Source organism: Aedes albopictus, chromosome 2, assembly GCF_035046485.1.
Source record: "Aedes albopictus strain Foshan chromosome 2, AalbF5, whole genome shotgun sequence".
Lineage (NCBI taxonomy): Eukaryota > Metazoa > Arthropoda > Insecta > Diptera > Culicidae > Aedes > Aedes albopictus.
Window position 1 is genome coordinate 451,384,806 of NC_085137.1, and position 13,583 is coordinate 451,398,388.

At 37.7% G+C, this 13,583-nt stretch overlaps 1 protein-coding gene across 3 annotated transcripts in view; it reads right to left on the reverse strand.

Moving 5' to 3' along the window:
* The window catches only part of LOC109398403 (uncharacterized), a 698,553-nt gene that overhangs the window by 284,971 nt on the left and 399,999 nt on the right, over nucleotides 1-13,583 (reverse strand). For 2 of the 3 annotated variants that reach the window (XM_062853889.1, XM_062853888.1), the window contains 4 exons: nucleotides 12,435-12,780; nucleotides 12,258-12,372; nucleotides 11,988-12,197; nucleotides 11,719-11,928 (listed from right to left, as the gene is read on the reverse strand). In XM_062853889.1, the coding sequence (XP_062709873.1) occupies nucleotides 11,719-11,928; nucleotides 11,988-12,197; nucleotides 12,258-12,372; nucleotides 12,435-12,780 (881 nt within the window). Of the gene's footprint in view, nucleotides 1-11,718; nucleotides 11,929-11,987; nucleotides 12,198-12,257; nucleotides 12,373-12,434; nucleotides 12,781-13,583 lie in introns of those variants that run through there. The other variant, XM_062853887.1, reaches the window with a different exon arrangement.

Consider the following 13,583-nt stretch of genomic DNA (forward strand, 5'->3'; position numbering starts at 1 on the left):
CACAGCAGCATAATTTTAATGCTGGGTAAGAAAACAAGAAGACCATAACAGTCCCCTGCACCGCCCCCCCCCCCCCATAAGGGAGGTATATTTAGCTGATTTAGGTCCTGAATTATTTAGTCATAGAACACTGAAACACAACGATCATGTTATGTAATGTTTTTTGTTGACATTCCAAATCAATTACTCAGTCCGACCGGCGTGGCTTACATTGTTCAAATATACTTCTTCCCTGGGATTAATATTACCTAATACTGCTAATATTGCTAATCAATATTAGAACTGTCCCGCCCCTAGAGCAGGCCAGTAGAAATTCGTGCAGTAATCCATAAGTCAACAAAAGTCGCTTGACAACTATAGGGGTTACTATGGTAATTCCTTCAGGAACTACTCTAAGAATTTCCTCAAAAAGTTCCTTAGTAAATTGGTACTAACAATAGCTGCAGAAGTGTATTAAAACATTCTTTCAATTGATGCACGGAAGCTTCTCTGAAATTTTCCTAATGAAATCTTTTAAAATTTTCTTCGCAAATTTGTTTAAGAGTTTTTATTCCAGAGAAATAAGTTCAGAAAATCTCTCCAAATATTCACTAGTAATTGCTCAGCACCAAATATGCTTCCAAGAGCACGTTAGGAATTTCACTCGTTAATTTCGTTGGAAACTTCTTGAAAAATTCGTTCATGTCCTTTGAAGAAGTTAATCCCATGAGTTTTTATGACTTTACTTTATTTTAAAATATGTTCGGTATTTACTTTGAAAGTTCGTCTGGTTTAACCTTTGGTAATTCCTTCTGTAATTTCTTTGGGAATTCTATCGGAAGTTCTCAAAGAAACAACTTTTCAGAAATCTCATTCCTAACCTTTGGGAATTTGAAGCTTCTCCGAGCATTTATTCAAGAGTTCCCGAAGTTGTTTCAGGAGTTGTTCCTAGCATTTATTCAAGAGTACTTCCCAAAATTCCTTCAGGTGTTCACCAGAACATTCTTGCATTTTTTGCTCCAAGTATTCCTACAGAAAGTATTTTTTGGGAGTTTTTCTGGAAGTTATCATGATACTTCGTCAAAGCCCATATCAGGAATATCTTCACGAGTTCTTTAAGTAATGCCTTTAACAGTCTATCATGAAATTCCTTCGAGTATTCCTTCCGAAGTTTCTTCGGAAAAATCTCCATAATTTCTCTAGTACTTTCTTTGCGAGTTGCTTCGCGAAATCTTGCCAGAATACCTTCGAAAGGTTCTCTAGCATTTTTTTTCAACAGTTCCTCCGAGAGCTTCTTCAAAATTCCTCAAGAAATTTCTTTGGGAATCTTTAATATAAATTCTTCATGGGTTCCTTCTCAGCATTTCTTAAAAAGTTTTCCAGGCAACCTTGCAATGATTTCCTTATGAATTCTTTTAGAAGTCTCTTTGGAAATCATTTTGAGGATTCTTTCAGTTTTTTTTTCAAAATTTCTACAGTCTGTGTCTGCTCATCAGACCTAATTCGGAGTCAATAGGAAACCCTAAGATTCGTTCAAAGTAATATTAAGAGCGATCCGTAGAAGTGCTTTAAGTTTTTATAAGAAAGAAAAAATACTTATAGATAGCGTTTCTATGAGCTCCTCATGATAATATCCAGAAGCGTTTTTTCCTGAATTTCTATATTCTGTTTTGAAATTTATTTTTACAGTAATTTCAACAATGGCTTTTAATTTTATTTTATTTTCCTAAGATATTATTCTTTGAAACACTTTTTGGGCACTTTCCTCGGATTTGTTTTTCTTCAAGGGGCTCCTTGAAACTTCCAAAACATCTCTCAAATCTAGTCATTTCCTATTCAACATATTTTTTAATTTTTCTTGGATAAAGTAATTGAGGATCTCCTGCAAGAATTACCAAAAGAAGTTATGGGATTTGTGGCCGTGCGGTTAGCGGTGTCAGTCGTCTAGGCATCAGTTCGCATCGTACTCTTGTGCTGTGCGGACGTAAGCTCTCTCTGCTGCAGGAAGTTTTACTACCTAAAGCAATTCAACAGTACTTCTCAGTACTACCCACAATAGCACTTTTCAGCGCTAAATTTATACCTACTGATTCCTTTTCGATCCTTGCCTGGACCCGTGCCTTCGATTTTTCGTTGGACCCGTTTACGGAAGTCAAATTCCGTGAAACGGTGGTAATCCTACTTGGACACCGATTAGGGAAAAAACCTCCTGGAAGGTCGCTTCAAATTAAATCATGGTTGCATCATCGAACAAAAGGAAGGGTGAATCCTTGAATTCACCGCTTCCTTCCAAAAAAGTCGGTTTCAAAACTGTCGCTAAACGCGGCAAAGTTAGAAGGAAAGGAGAACTTTCAGCTTCTCCGGTTCCTGCTACTAAAACAATTGTTTCGGATGAAAATTTCGTTGAAATGAGTAATCCTTATGAAACGCTAAACAATTTTTCGGAACAGCAAATTGAGGATGCCTCTAGCCCAGGTACTTCAATTTCTGCTAAAAAACAACGGGTGCCGCCAATCGTGGTCAGCGTCTGTGAATTTGCTGGTTTTAGGCAGGAGATCTTGAACTCCATAAGGGGAATCAAGGTTTCCTTCCAAATTGCCAGGAAAGGAGACTGCCGCGTATTGCCGGAAACCCTGAAAGATCGGGATCTTCTTCTCAAGTACCTTACTGAGAAGAAGCATAAATTTTTCACATACGACGATAGGTCTGCACGCTTGTTCAAAGTCGTATTAAAAGGTCTCTCTAGTGATGACAAATCACCTGATGAGATCAAAACTGAACTCAACTTATTACTTGGATTCACTCCAGTCCAAGTAATAAAAATGAAAAAGAGAACCCGCTCTGAGAATCCTCGGCAGGGTATCTCTCAAGAATTTTATTTAGTTCACTTCAACAAAAGTGATCTAAATAACTTGAAATATTTGGAAAAGGCGAAGAAAATGTTTCTTGTCCAAGTGACATGGGAACATTTTCGTAAGCCTGGGGGAAATTTCCAGAACCCAACTCAGTGCCGTCAGTGCCAAGGTTGGGGGCACGGAACGAAACATTGCCACATGGATGCTAAATGCATGATTTGTGGAGGTTCTTCTCACGCCAAGGACAACTGTCCGGTAAGGGAAGATACCAGGAAGTTTAAATGTACGAATTGCGGTGGCAACCATAAGTCAAACTTTTGGGATTGCCCTATCCGCAAAAAAGTTGTCGAATCACGTGCCCGGCAGATGAATGGGAACGCTAGTCGTACCCGAAACTCTGCAGGTAGAATTTCTAACAACACAAATTCTTCCATCAACGATCGGTTGAATAATTTTCATACCGCTCGTACCTATTCGCCGGAGGTAGTTAACCACCAAACAAACCTTAGAGCGAATAATCTACCCTCCAGCAGTGGAGTGAGTAATATTTCTAATTTTGTTCAAACGAATCGAGCTACCTATGCCCATGTGGCTGCAGGTAAGCAAAATTCAAATAATTCCTATCACCAAACATCAAATTCGGAAAATGCACGTGATTCAGGCATGTCTGCTTCCGATTTTGACTTTTTATCTGAACAATTGCAACAAATGATTGATGCAATGTTCAAAACTCAAACTATGGCTGAAGCAGTCCAAGTTGGAGTTAAATTTACAAATAAAATAGTAATTGGATTACGTTTTGGTAATGGATCCAAATAAATTTTTGAACATTTTAAATTGGAATGCTCGTTCTCTAAATGGCAAAGAGGATGAGCTATTCCATTTTTTAACAGTTAATAATGTGCATATTGCAGTTATTACTGAAACTTATCTAAAACCTGGGTCTTCAATCAAACGAAACCCAAACTATTTTATTTATAGAAATGATCGCCTAGATGGAGCATGTGGTGGAGTTGCTATCATCGTTGACAGGCGCATCAAGCACCAAATTTTTTCATCATTCGAAACCAAAGTTTTTGAAACTTTGGGTGTTTCTGTTGAAACAAACTTTGGTAAACATACTTTCATTGCGGCCTACTTGCCTTTTCAATGCACTGGCCAGCAAATAGATTTTCTTAAATCTGATTTGCGAAAATTAATTCGCAACAGGTCCAAATTTTTCATAATTGGTGATTTTAATGCGAAACACCGTTCGTGGAATAATCTTCAGTCCAATTCAAACGGCAGGATTTTATTTGATCAGTGCTCTTCAGGATATTTTTCTATTCTATATCCCGATAGCCCCACTTGTTTTTCTTCTGCTAGAAATCCCTCAACAATTGATTTGGTCTTAACTGACTCAAGTCAGCATTGTAGCCAATTGATTACTCATGCTGACTTTGATTCTGACCATCTTCCTGTAACATTTCAAATTTCCCATGAAGCGATTTTTAATCCCATCAGCTCTACTTTCAATTATCACAGAGCTGACTGGGATACATATAAAACATACATCGATAGCCATTTAGATGTTAATGTTTCATTGGAAACACATTTTGATATTGACAATGCCCTTGAAACTTTGACTAGTACTATAGTCGAAGCTAGAAGCGCATCAATACCAAAGTGTGAAGTCAAATTCGACTCAGTTATTATTGACGACGATCTGAAACTTCTGATCCGTCTTAAAAATGTGAGAAGAAGACAATTCCAACGAACTCGAGATCCTGCTTTGAAAGTAATCTGGCAGGATCTTCAGAAGGAAATTAAAAAACGTTTCACCGAATTGAGAAACAAAAATTTTGCAAATAAAGTTTCTCAATTAAACCCCGGCTCTAAGCCGTTTTGGAAATTGACAAAAATTTTGAAAAAACCTCAGAAGCCTATTCCTGCGCTGAAAGAGGATAACAAAATATTATTAACTAATTCTGAAAAAGCACAAAAACTTGCCAAACAGTTTGAAAGTGCGCATAATTTCAGTATAGGTCTCACTAGTCCAATAGAACATCAGGTTGCCCGCGAATTCGAAAACATTCTCAATCATGAGAACATTTTCGACAATTCATTCGGCACTGATTTGGACGAAGTGAGATCTATTATAAAGAAGTTTAAGAATATGAAAGCTCCGGGTGATGACGGAATTTTCTATATTCTCATCAAAAAACTTCCAGAAAGTTGCTTATCATTTTTGGTTAATATATTTAACAAATGTTTTCAGTTAGCATATTTTCCTGAAAAATGGAAAAATGCTAAAGTTGTTCCAATTTTGAAGCCTGACAAAAATCCTGCCGAAGCTTCTAGTTATCGTCCAATTAGCTTACTGTCATCTATCAGTAAACTTTTTGAAAAACTTATTTTAAATAGAATGATGATTCATATTGATGAAAATTCTATTTTTGCCAATGAGCAGTTCGGATTCCGCCATGGTCATTCGACTACTCATCAACTTTTACGTGTAACGAATTTCATTCGTTCCAATAAATCTGAAGGTTACTCCACTGGTGTAGCGCTTCTTGACATAGAAAAAGCATTCGATAGTGTTTGGCACGAAGGCTTGATCGTAAAATTGAAACATTTTAATTTTCCACTATATATTATTAAAATTATTCAAAACTATTTATCGGATCGAACACTTCAGGTAAATTATCAAAATTCCAAGTCAGATAGATTACCTGTAAGAGCTGGTGTTCCACAAGGCAGCATACTGGGACCAATCTTATACAATATTTTTACCTCCGACTTACCTGATTTGCCACAGGGATGTCAAAAATCGTTATTTGCAGATGACACAGGAATCTCAGCCAAGGGGCGAAGTTTGCGTGTTATTTGTAGTAGATTGCAAAAAAGTTTAGATATTTTTTCTTCTTATTTGCAAAAATGGAAGATTTCTCCAAATGCTTCCAAAACTCAACTTATCATATTCCCACATAAGCCAAGAGCTCTTTATTTGAAACCCTCAAGTAGACATGTTGTCACTATGAGGGGAACTCCAATAAATTGGTCGGAAGAAGTTAAGTATCTAGGGCTCTTACTAGATAAAAACTTAACTTTTAAAAACCACATAGAAAGCATTCAAACTAAGTGCAATAAATACATTAAGTGTTTATACCCACTTATTAATAGAAAATCAAAACTTTGTCGCAAAAACAAATTTTTGATTTATAAACAAATTTTCAGACCGGCCATGTTGTACGCTGTCCCAATATGGTCGAGCTGTTGCAATACCAGAAAGAAGCAACTTCAGAGGATTCAAAATAAAATTTTGAAAATGATTCTGAAGTTGCCTCCCTGGTATAGCACTAATGAGTTGCATCAAATTTCTAATATTGAAACATTGGAACAGATGTCAACTAAAATCATTGCCAACTTTCGTCAAAAATCGTTGCAGTCTTCTATTGCTACGATTAGCTCTTTGTATAATTAGTTTAAGGTGGGTTAGGGTTAGGATAAATTGAAAAAAAAAAAAAAAAAAAAAAAAAAAAAAAAAAAAAAAAAAAAAAAATGTATTTCTGACACGCAGGTGAAAAATAAAGCCTGCAAAAAATCTTAACTGCTACAGCAAATGAAATGTAATATGTTATTAATTAGTATTGATAATAGCTTAAATTTATTTCACCAAATTAGGATGATAGTGTGTTATTAATACACAGAACACCTAAATTAAGTTGAAGAATGTAAAAATTGATTGAGATACTAATAAAGATTATTAAAAAAAAAAAAAAAAAAAAGTCGTCTAGGCATTTTGTAAGCCTCGGAGTGCGGGTTCATCGATTCCCGCTCCAAACGGGGAAAACTTTTCGTCACACGGAAATTTCTCCATCGGGCCACTACTGGGTGTTATGTGTGTACTTCGTTATCTCGTGTTAGTAATGTTCAGTATGTGCAGCCTTTGGCTGACGAATGTGTTTTTTTTTTACTAAAAATATTGGTGCAACTCCTGGAGTAATCCCTGCAGAAAACCCACAACTTAAAATAAAACATTTAGAAGAATTCCCACAGAAAATTTCCGCAGCCACTTTCTCCCAGCCAAACTCTCTTCAAAGAGTTCCCGAAGGATCTTTCGAAAAAAAGATTAATGAAGAAGAGTTTCCTGGGAAACTTGTAGGAACTGTCGGATGAATTCCTGCATTAAATTTCGGTTGCATTTCTGGAAGGAAAATAAAATCCTTGAGGAATTTTTGGTACAATTTCCGGTGGAACTTACAAAAAAAAATCTACGAAGGAACACTTCAAAGAATCTCCGGAGCATCTTCTGGATGTGTTCTCAGAAAGACTTCTGAAAAAATACCTTATCAATTTCTGGGAGAACTCCTTGAGAAACTTAAAAAGATACTTGCGATAGAACTTCCGGAAGAGCTCCTGGAATAACACTCGAACGAATTCCTTGAGGTACTTCTAAAAAATAAAAAAACCCTGTAAAACTCTTACGGGAAATATCAGTGGAGCTCTTAAAATATCCCGAAGGAACTAAACCTGAACTAAACCAAAGAGAATGGCAGAAGAATTCCGGTTGAAACTGCTGGAGAAATTCAATTTCTTCTGCAGATTCTCAAACGTTTATATTTTGTAATCATTAACCCTAAAAGGGATACCTTCAAGGCCTCAGTTTCGTCACCTCGCTGAGTGTGTTCCATCAAAGACGAGCTCTGAAAGGCGCCTGGGGTCCAATGGACCCCAGGTATCCCTTTTAGGGTTAACAGTACCTAGTTTTCTCCGGAATATCTATATTCTTTCCATAACCATGAGCTATCTCTAGGAATCCCTGATCGATCGATATGCGTTATTTAGAACTTAAAACAAACACCGGTGGAACTGGGGCGGTGGGTAATTGCCGAAAATGCAAGATGAACGAATTGTCTTGTCTAGGGATTTCCCAAAGAAAATGCCAAAAGGGTTTCTTAAAAAACCCAAAAGAATTGTCGGAAATCATAAAGTATTCCAAACAAGATCTTAAAAAGGAGACTCTTGAAAAAAAAATCCCAAAGAAAGGGATAGAATTTCTAGAAGATTTGTCAAAGGAATTCTCATAAATACTACCAAAAAATATTGAGAAAATTCCGGAGAGAATTTCTAAAGGGAGTCTTGTACGATACCCCAGAAAGTATAGCTGAATGAAGATCCAAAGGAATTACTGAAAGAATATCTGAGACAATAGGTGAAGGAATTAAAAAAAATAGAAATAACTATCAAAAGATGGCCGGGGCCCGTGGCGTAGTTGGTCACACGTTCGCTTTATATGCGGATGGTCATGGGTCTGATTCCCAGCCCCGGCACTTGCAATTTTTCGTCAGTTGCTCTTCCCCAGAGAGCGGCTGACATTGACCCTCTTCTGAGCCTACGGCTCAAACGGACCCGGATACCTGGACATCGGCGAACTGCAACTCTTAATGGACCCCCAATCGGACTGGAAAAGGAATAACAGCCACTCATCCACATCCTCGTGCTCTTCATTCTACCATTAATAGAGTAGAACAGTGAAAGAAGCACGCAGGCAACCAGTTCAATATAGAAGAATAGAATAGAATACATCTAGGCGCTGTACAAAGTCTAAGTGCAGCTGTCAATTGTTCTCGCTCACGTAGTGCCCAAGTGGACAATAGAGCTGTAAATTAGGTTAAGTGATTAAGAATAAAAAAAAAAAAACTATCAAAAGAACTGTGGAAGGGGTCCCGAAAAATGCGGAAGAAATTGATGAAGTTTCCAGATGAGTTACCTATGGATTTTTAAAAGAAAGTTCTGAAGGAGTTTGTAAAAAATCCCATGAATTTCTCACAGGAATTGTCAAATAAGATACCAAAAAATTGCCAAAGAACCACCAGATAAATTGCTTAAACTTAAAGCAATCCTAAAGAAATCCTAAACATGAATCACCAAAAAAATTTGCCAAATGCATTTAATGCAGAAATTGCTGAGGTAATTTGCAAAGAAATTTCTGAAAGTGCGTTCTTTCAGGAAGAAAGAATTAAAAAAAAAACGGATTGTTTTTAAAGGAATTACTGAAGGTAATGTAAAAATCCAAGAAAATTGTTGAAAGAATTCTCAAATAAAAAGCTCAAATGAATTGATAAAGGAATGTTTAAAGCCATAGGAATTTCCAAAAGAATTCCGACGGAGTTGCAAAGCATATTTCAAAGAAATTGCCAAAGAAATTCCTTACGGAATTACTGAATGAATTTCCAAAGGAATTGTCCGAAGTAATCACCGAATAATTTGCTGACTGAATCCTCTACGAAAGTGTTTCCAAGCCAATTTTAGGAACCTAAAAAGGAAATTGCTATTCCCAAAACAATCATTTAAGCAGTTGTTGCAAACAATACCGAAGAAAATACCAAAAAAAAATGTTAAAAGAATTTTCAGGGAAATGGCCGAAGAATTTCATTACTCAGGAGAACTCACAAAGATTATCGTATAGGAATTCCTGAAGGGATTGCTTAATAAAATTTCAGATGAATGATCAAAAGAGTTTGAAGTTATTGCCAAAAAAGATTTTCAAAAAAAAGTCCGAAACAATTGCCAAATGAATCTCTAATGTAATGACTTTAATATTTCCGAGCAAACTTTCATGGTAACGCCGAGAATGAATTACCATTGAAATTCGCAAGTCAATAATTGAAGCAATCGGGGAACCAAATGCCGAAGGCATTTTGTTTTTGAAATAACAAAAAAAAAAAGGAATTCTCAAAACATTTTCCGCAAAAATACTCCATGAAATTGCCGAAACAATTCCCAAAAGACAAAATTATATAAAAAATAATAATAAATAAATAAGCCCAAGGTATTTGCAAGGAAGTTGTCAAAAGGATTGAAACGGAATTGTTGAATGAATTAAACTAGTTATTTATGCAACAAGTTGCAAAATGATGATTTTTTCAGCACGAGTCGTACATTTATCCAACGAGGCTTGCCGAGTTGGATAAATACGACGAGTGCTGAAAAAATCTAGTTTTGAAACGAGTTGCATACAAAGTTATTTGCAATTACGAAAAATACCCATTTAGTGCTATATTTTCTAGCTACACAAACATGTATATCAGTAGGAACCACGTGCGCGCGCTCATGCTTGTCGGCGTAGTTTTTCGTTTGATCAGGTAGGCTATGGTGTAGTAGGCGTCCCCACTAATCGAGCTCCCGTTGTCAAATAGTTGTGCTCAGGCAAAAGCAGATTCAGCAGCTGCCTCTACACTAGATTTGTAGTTCGAATCGTAATTGAAATTGTCCTGATTGGGATTCGAGCTGCTCAGTGGATGTAGAGGCAGAGGCTGAATCTACGGAAGGCACGGTGGTAAGTAAGAAGTGCGTACGAGCAAAAGTGCCGAAAAGTGCTACTTTTCAGCACTCTTAAGAGTGCCGAAAAGTACTACTGCATTAGTACTACTGCATTAGTGGTGAAAAGTAGGCCATTTCAGCATACTTCAGCCAACAAATGTTCGTCTTTTCACAACGTAATTGCAAAAATGGTATTTTCAACAAAACTGGCAAAGGAACTTCTAAAGAAATTACTAAAAAAAAAATAAACTGCCAAAGGAAATAAAAAATCGGAATTACCGAGGGTATATTTATTGGAACAGTGGGAGAAAATAAAAGAAAAACCAAAGAAGTCTCCAAAAATGCCTTGTGTATATACCAAACTGGGTCGAAAGTGTAGATGGATTCCCCTGCGGAATAACTTAGTGTATCCAAAGAAATACTGTATGAACTTCATAAAGGAGATACCATAGGAACTGTAACAACAATTATCGAAGGAAATGTGGAAATAATTGCCGAAGACTAATGAACTTTTTCAAGTAATTACTAGAAGTATTGGTGAATGGATTCTCACGGGAATAACCCTTTTCCAATTCGAACTCCATCTAGAACGATGGAGTTGTAAAATTTTGTCAATTGGCTGAAATTTGGGATAGATCGTGACCGCTGAAAATAATCTAAGCTTCCACCTTGTAGTTTCCAGCTTCTAAATTCTGTCTTCTAGCTTTTAGCTTCTGGTTTGTTGCTTTTAGAATCCAGCTTCTAATTTCCAGCCTCTAGTGTCGAGCTTCCAGATCTGAAATTCTAGTTTCTGACTTCTAGCTTTCATGGCTTCCAGTTAACAGATTCTGTCTTCTAGTTCCTAGCCTTCAGCTTCTTGTGTCAGATTTTTGTTTCTGACATCTAGTTTCTTGTTTTTAGATTCTAGCTTCCAGCTTCAATTAATAAAAGTAAAGCCTGAAGTTTATAGGCACAAATTTGATGACAGTGAACAAATTGAAACACCAAAGACTAAGAAATAAAATCGTTGAGAAGTTTTCCGTTTCAATTTGTCTTTTTTTAACACATCTGTGCCTGAAAACTTAAGATTTTAGCTATGTTCATTACATAATAGCTTCTGGTTTATGAGTGTATAATAAACTCAAATGTTAAAATACACGTCAAATCTAGGTTCCAGCTTCTAGATCCAGTTTCTGGCATCTAGTTTCAAGCTTCCAATTCAAGAAACAAGTTTCTATTCAGCTTCTATTTAGCAGCTTCCAGCTTTTACCTTCAATTTTTTAGTTTCTAGTCTTTTTCTTTCTTGCTTTCATATTCTATCTTCTAGCTTCCAATTCCCAGCTTCTGGCAGTATTAGATTATAGTTATGTAGCTTCATGCATCTATCTTGTTTCCAGCTTATAGTTTCTTATTTTCTTTAACAGCTTCAAGTTTATAGCTTCGGATTTCTAGCTTCCAATTTCCCACTTGGTCTCTTACTTTTGGCTTCCTGCCTCCGACTACCAGCCTCAACAGTAACTTCAAACAATATTTTCAAATTCTCGGATAAACCTTAGATGCGATTGCAGTATTTTAATGTATCTATTGACACCATATTGACTTACGAAATGGGCTCATTCGTGGTGTCCACGTGCAGCACTTCCGTCTTCTGCACCGTCTTCGTCTCCCGGATGATTCCTGGCGACACCCTTCCATTGCTCAAGCCATCATATCCGCCGGTCGTCAGCGTATGCGTCTGTATCGTCTGTAGATTCGGCTTCACAATCGGTTCGATTTCGTAACTCTCCTCGCCGCCGATGTCAGTTAGAACCTAAAAAAAAACAGACGTTCAAGTATGCTGCGCAGAATCAGATACCCATGAACCCAAACCTCTACGTATGAAACGGGGAAGATTCCCTTCTTGGTGCCGATTCGTCCCTCGAACCAGTTCTCGTCCACTCGTCGGGTTAGTGTAACCAGCTCTCCTTTCAGCAGCGACAGTTCGACCGCCGTTTGAGCGGTGAAGTTGAACTTGGCGCGGGCCTTTCCCTCGCGCTGGGGCTTCTTCGGCAGGGGTTTGGCACCTTCCCGTGGGAGGATCTACAATCAGGTCAAGGATATAACACTACTGTTGTATGTTCAGAGATTTCGGTCACTTACTTCAATGTAGTTGGCAGGCAAGAGTCCGATCATGGCATTGTGTTCACCTTCGTACCAATTCTTGTCGATTTGTCTCCGCAGGTAGATGAGGTCACCCTTTTTGAACGACAGTTCCCTGAAAATACACCCATCAAATAGTTATTAGTTGTTTCACGGAGTCATCCTTGTTCAACGAACCTAGCGGACTGGCCCTGGAAGTTGTACAGCGCCCGGGCAATGATCGTTCGCGACAGCACCTGGCCGCCGGCCGGTTTCGGCGAGAGGTCCGCTTCGAAGTCCTCGTAGCGGTTCAGCGGGATCGGCGACTTCTGCGAGGGCGTGAAGTTGTCGGTGTGCCGTCGGTTGTGCAGATCTTCGAGCTCGTGCATGTACTTGCGGCGTCGTTCCTCCTGGTAGACGCGGCGCATGTGCTCCGCCTGCCGGTACGCCAGCTCATCGTCCGGGATGGCTTCCTTGTACTCGTACCGGATGGGCGTCTTGTAGTGGATGTTGACATCGCTCTCGATGTAGCGACGGGGAGACTCTGATGGGAGAGGATAAGAAATGAATACAGAGAAAAGAGATGAATTAGGTGGGAATATCGGTAATGGGCATTGAGAATATGAAAGAGGTCTAAGTGAATTTAAGTGATGAATAAACAATTGCAATTGAGAAAGTCTCACATGTTTTTCCTAGAAATATTTGGTAACCTAACTTGCCATGCCTCGACTCCAGATAACTGAAGATGTACAACAAATAGAGTTATTATCACATTATTACATCTGATAGCTACAGAAATCAAAATTACATCGATCAGGTTTAAGTGGGTATTTCGAAAATCTAAGTATCTGAAGTTGAAGTCATACGTTCACGTCAACACGTCAAGCTTATTTTATTTCATATCTGCATGTGTCAATGCAATACAATGCAATGAGAAGACTGATTTTAACCAGATTACCCCCGCTACTCAAAAAAATTGTCGAGGTCTGATGAAGAGGTCATCAAATATTACCAGGAGCATATGATGGAATATAATAACCTTATGTAGCTTATTGGAGTACCAAATTCAAACGACGTTAAGCCTTTCCTTCCCACGACTTTGAACAACTATTTCTATGCCAAGAAAGCGTTTCCGAAGTGCTTGAACAAAAGTTATTGCAAATTTCCCAAATTTTTCGAAATCAATAATAGTATATCCATGGTTTTTTTTATTGTTTATCAATTGTTACACTATTGAAAGAAGTAGTTGGGTGTTGGGTTTACCTAATGATATTACAATCATATTCTAAAGACTATTGCATCATATTCATCTAATTCCGTTTGTCTCGAGCTCGTCGAAAGTCGATG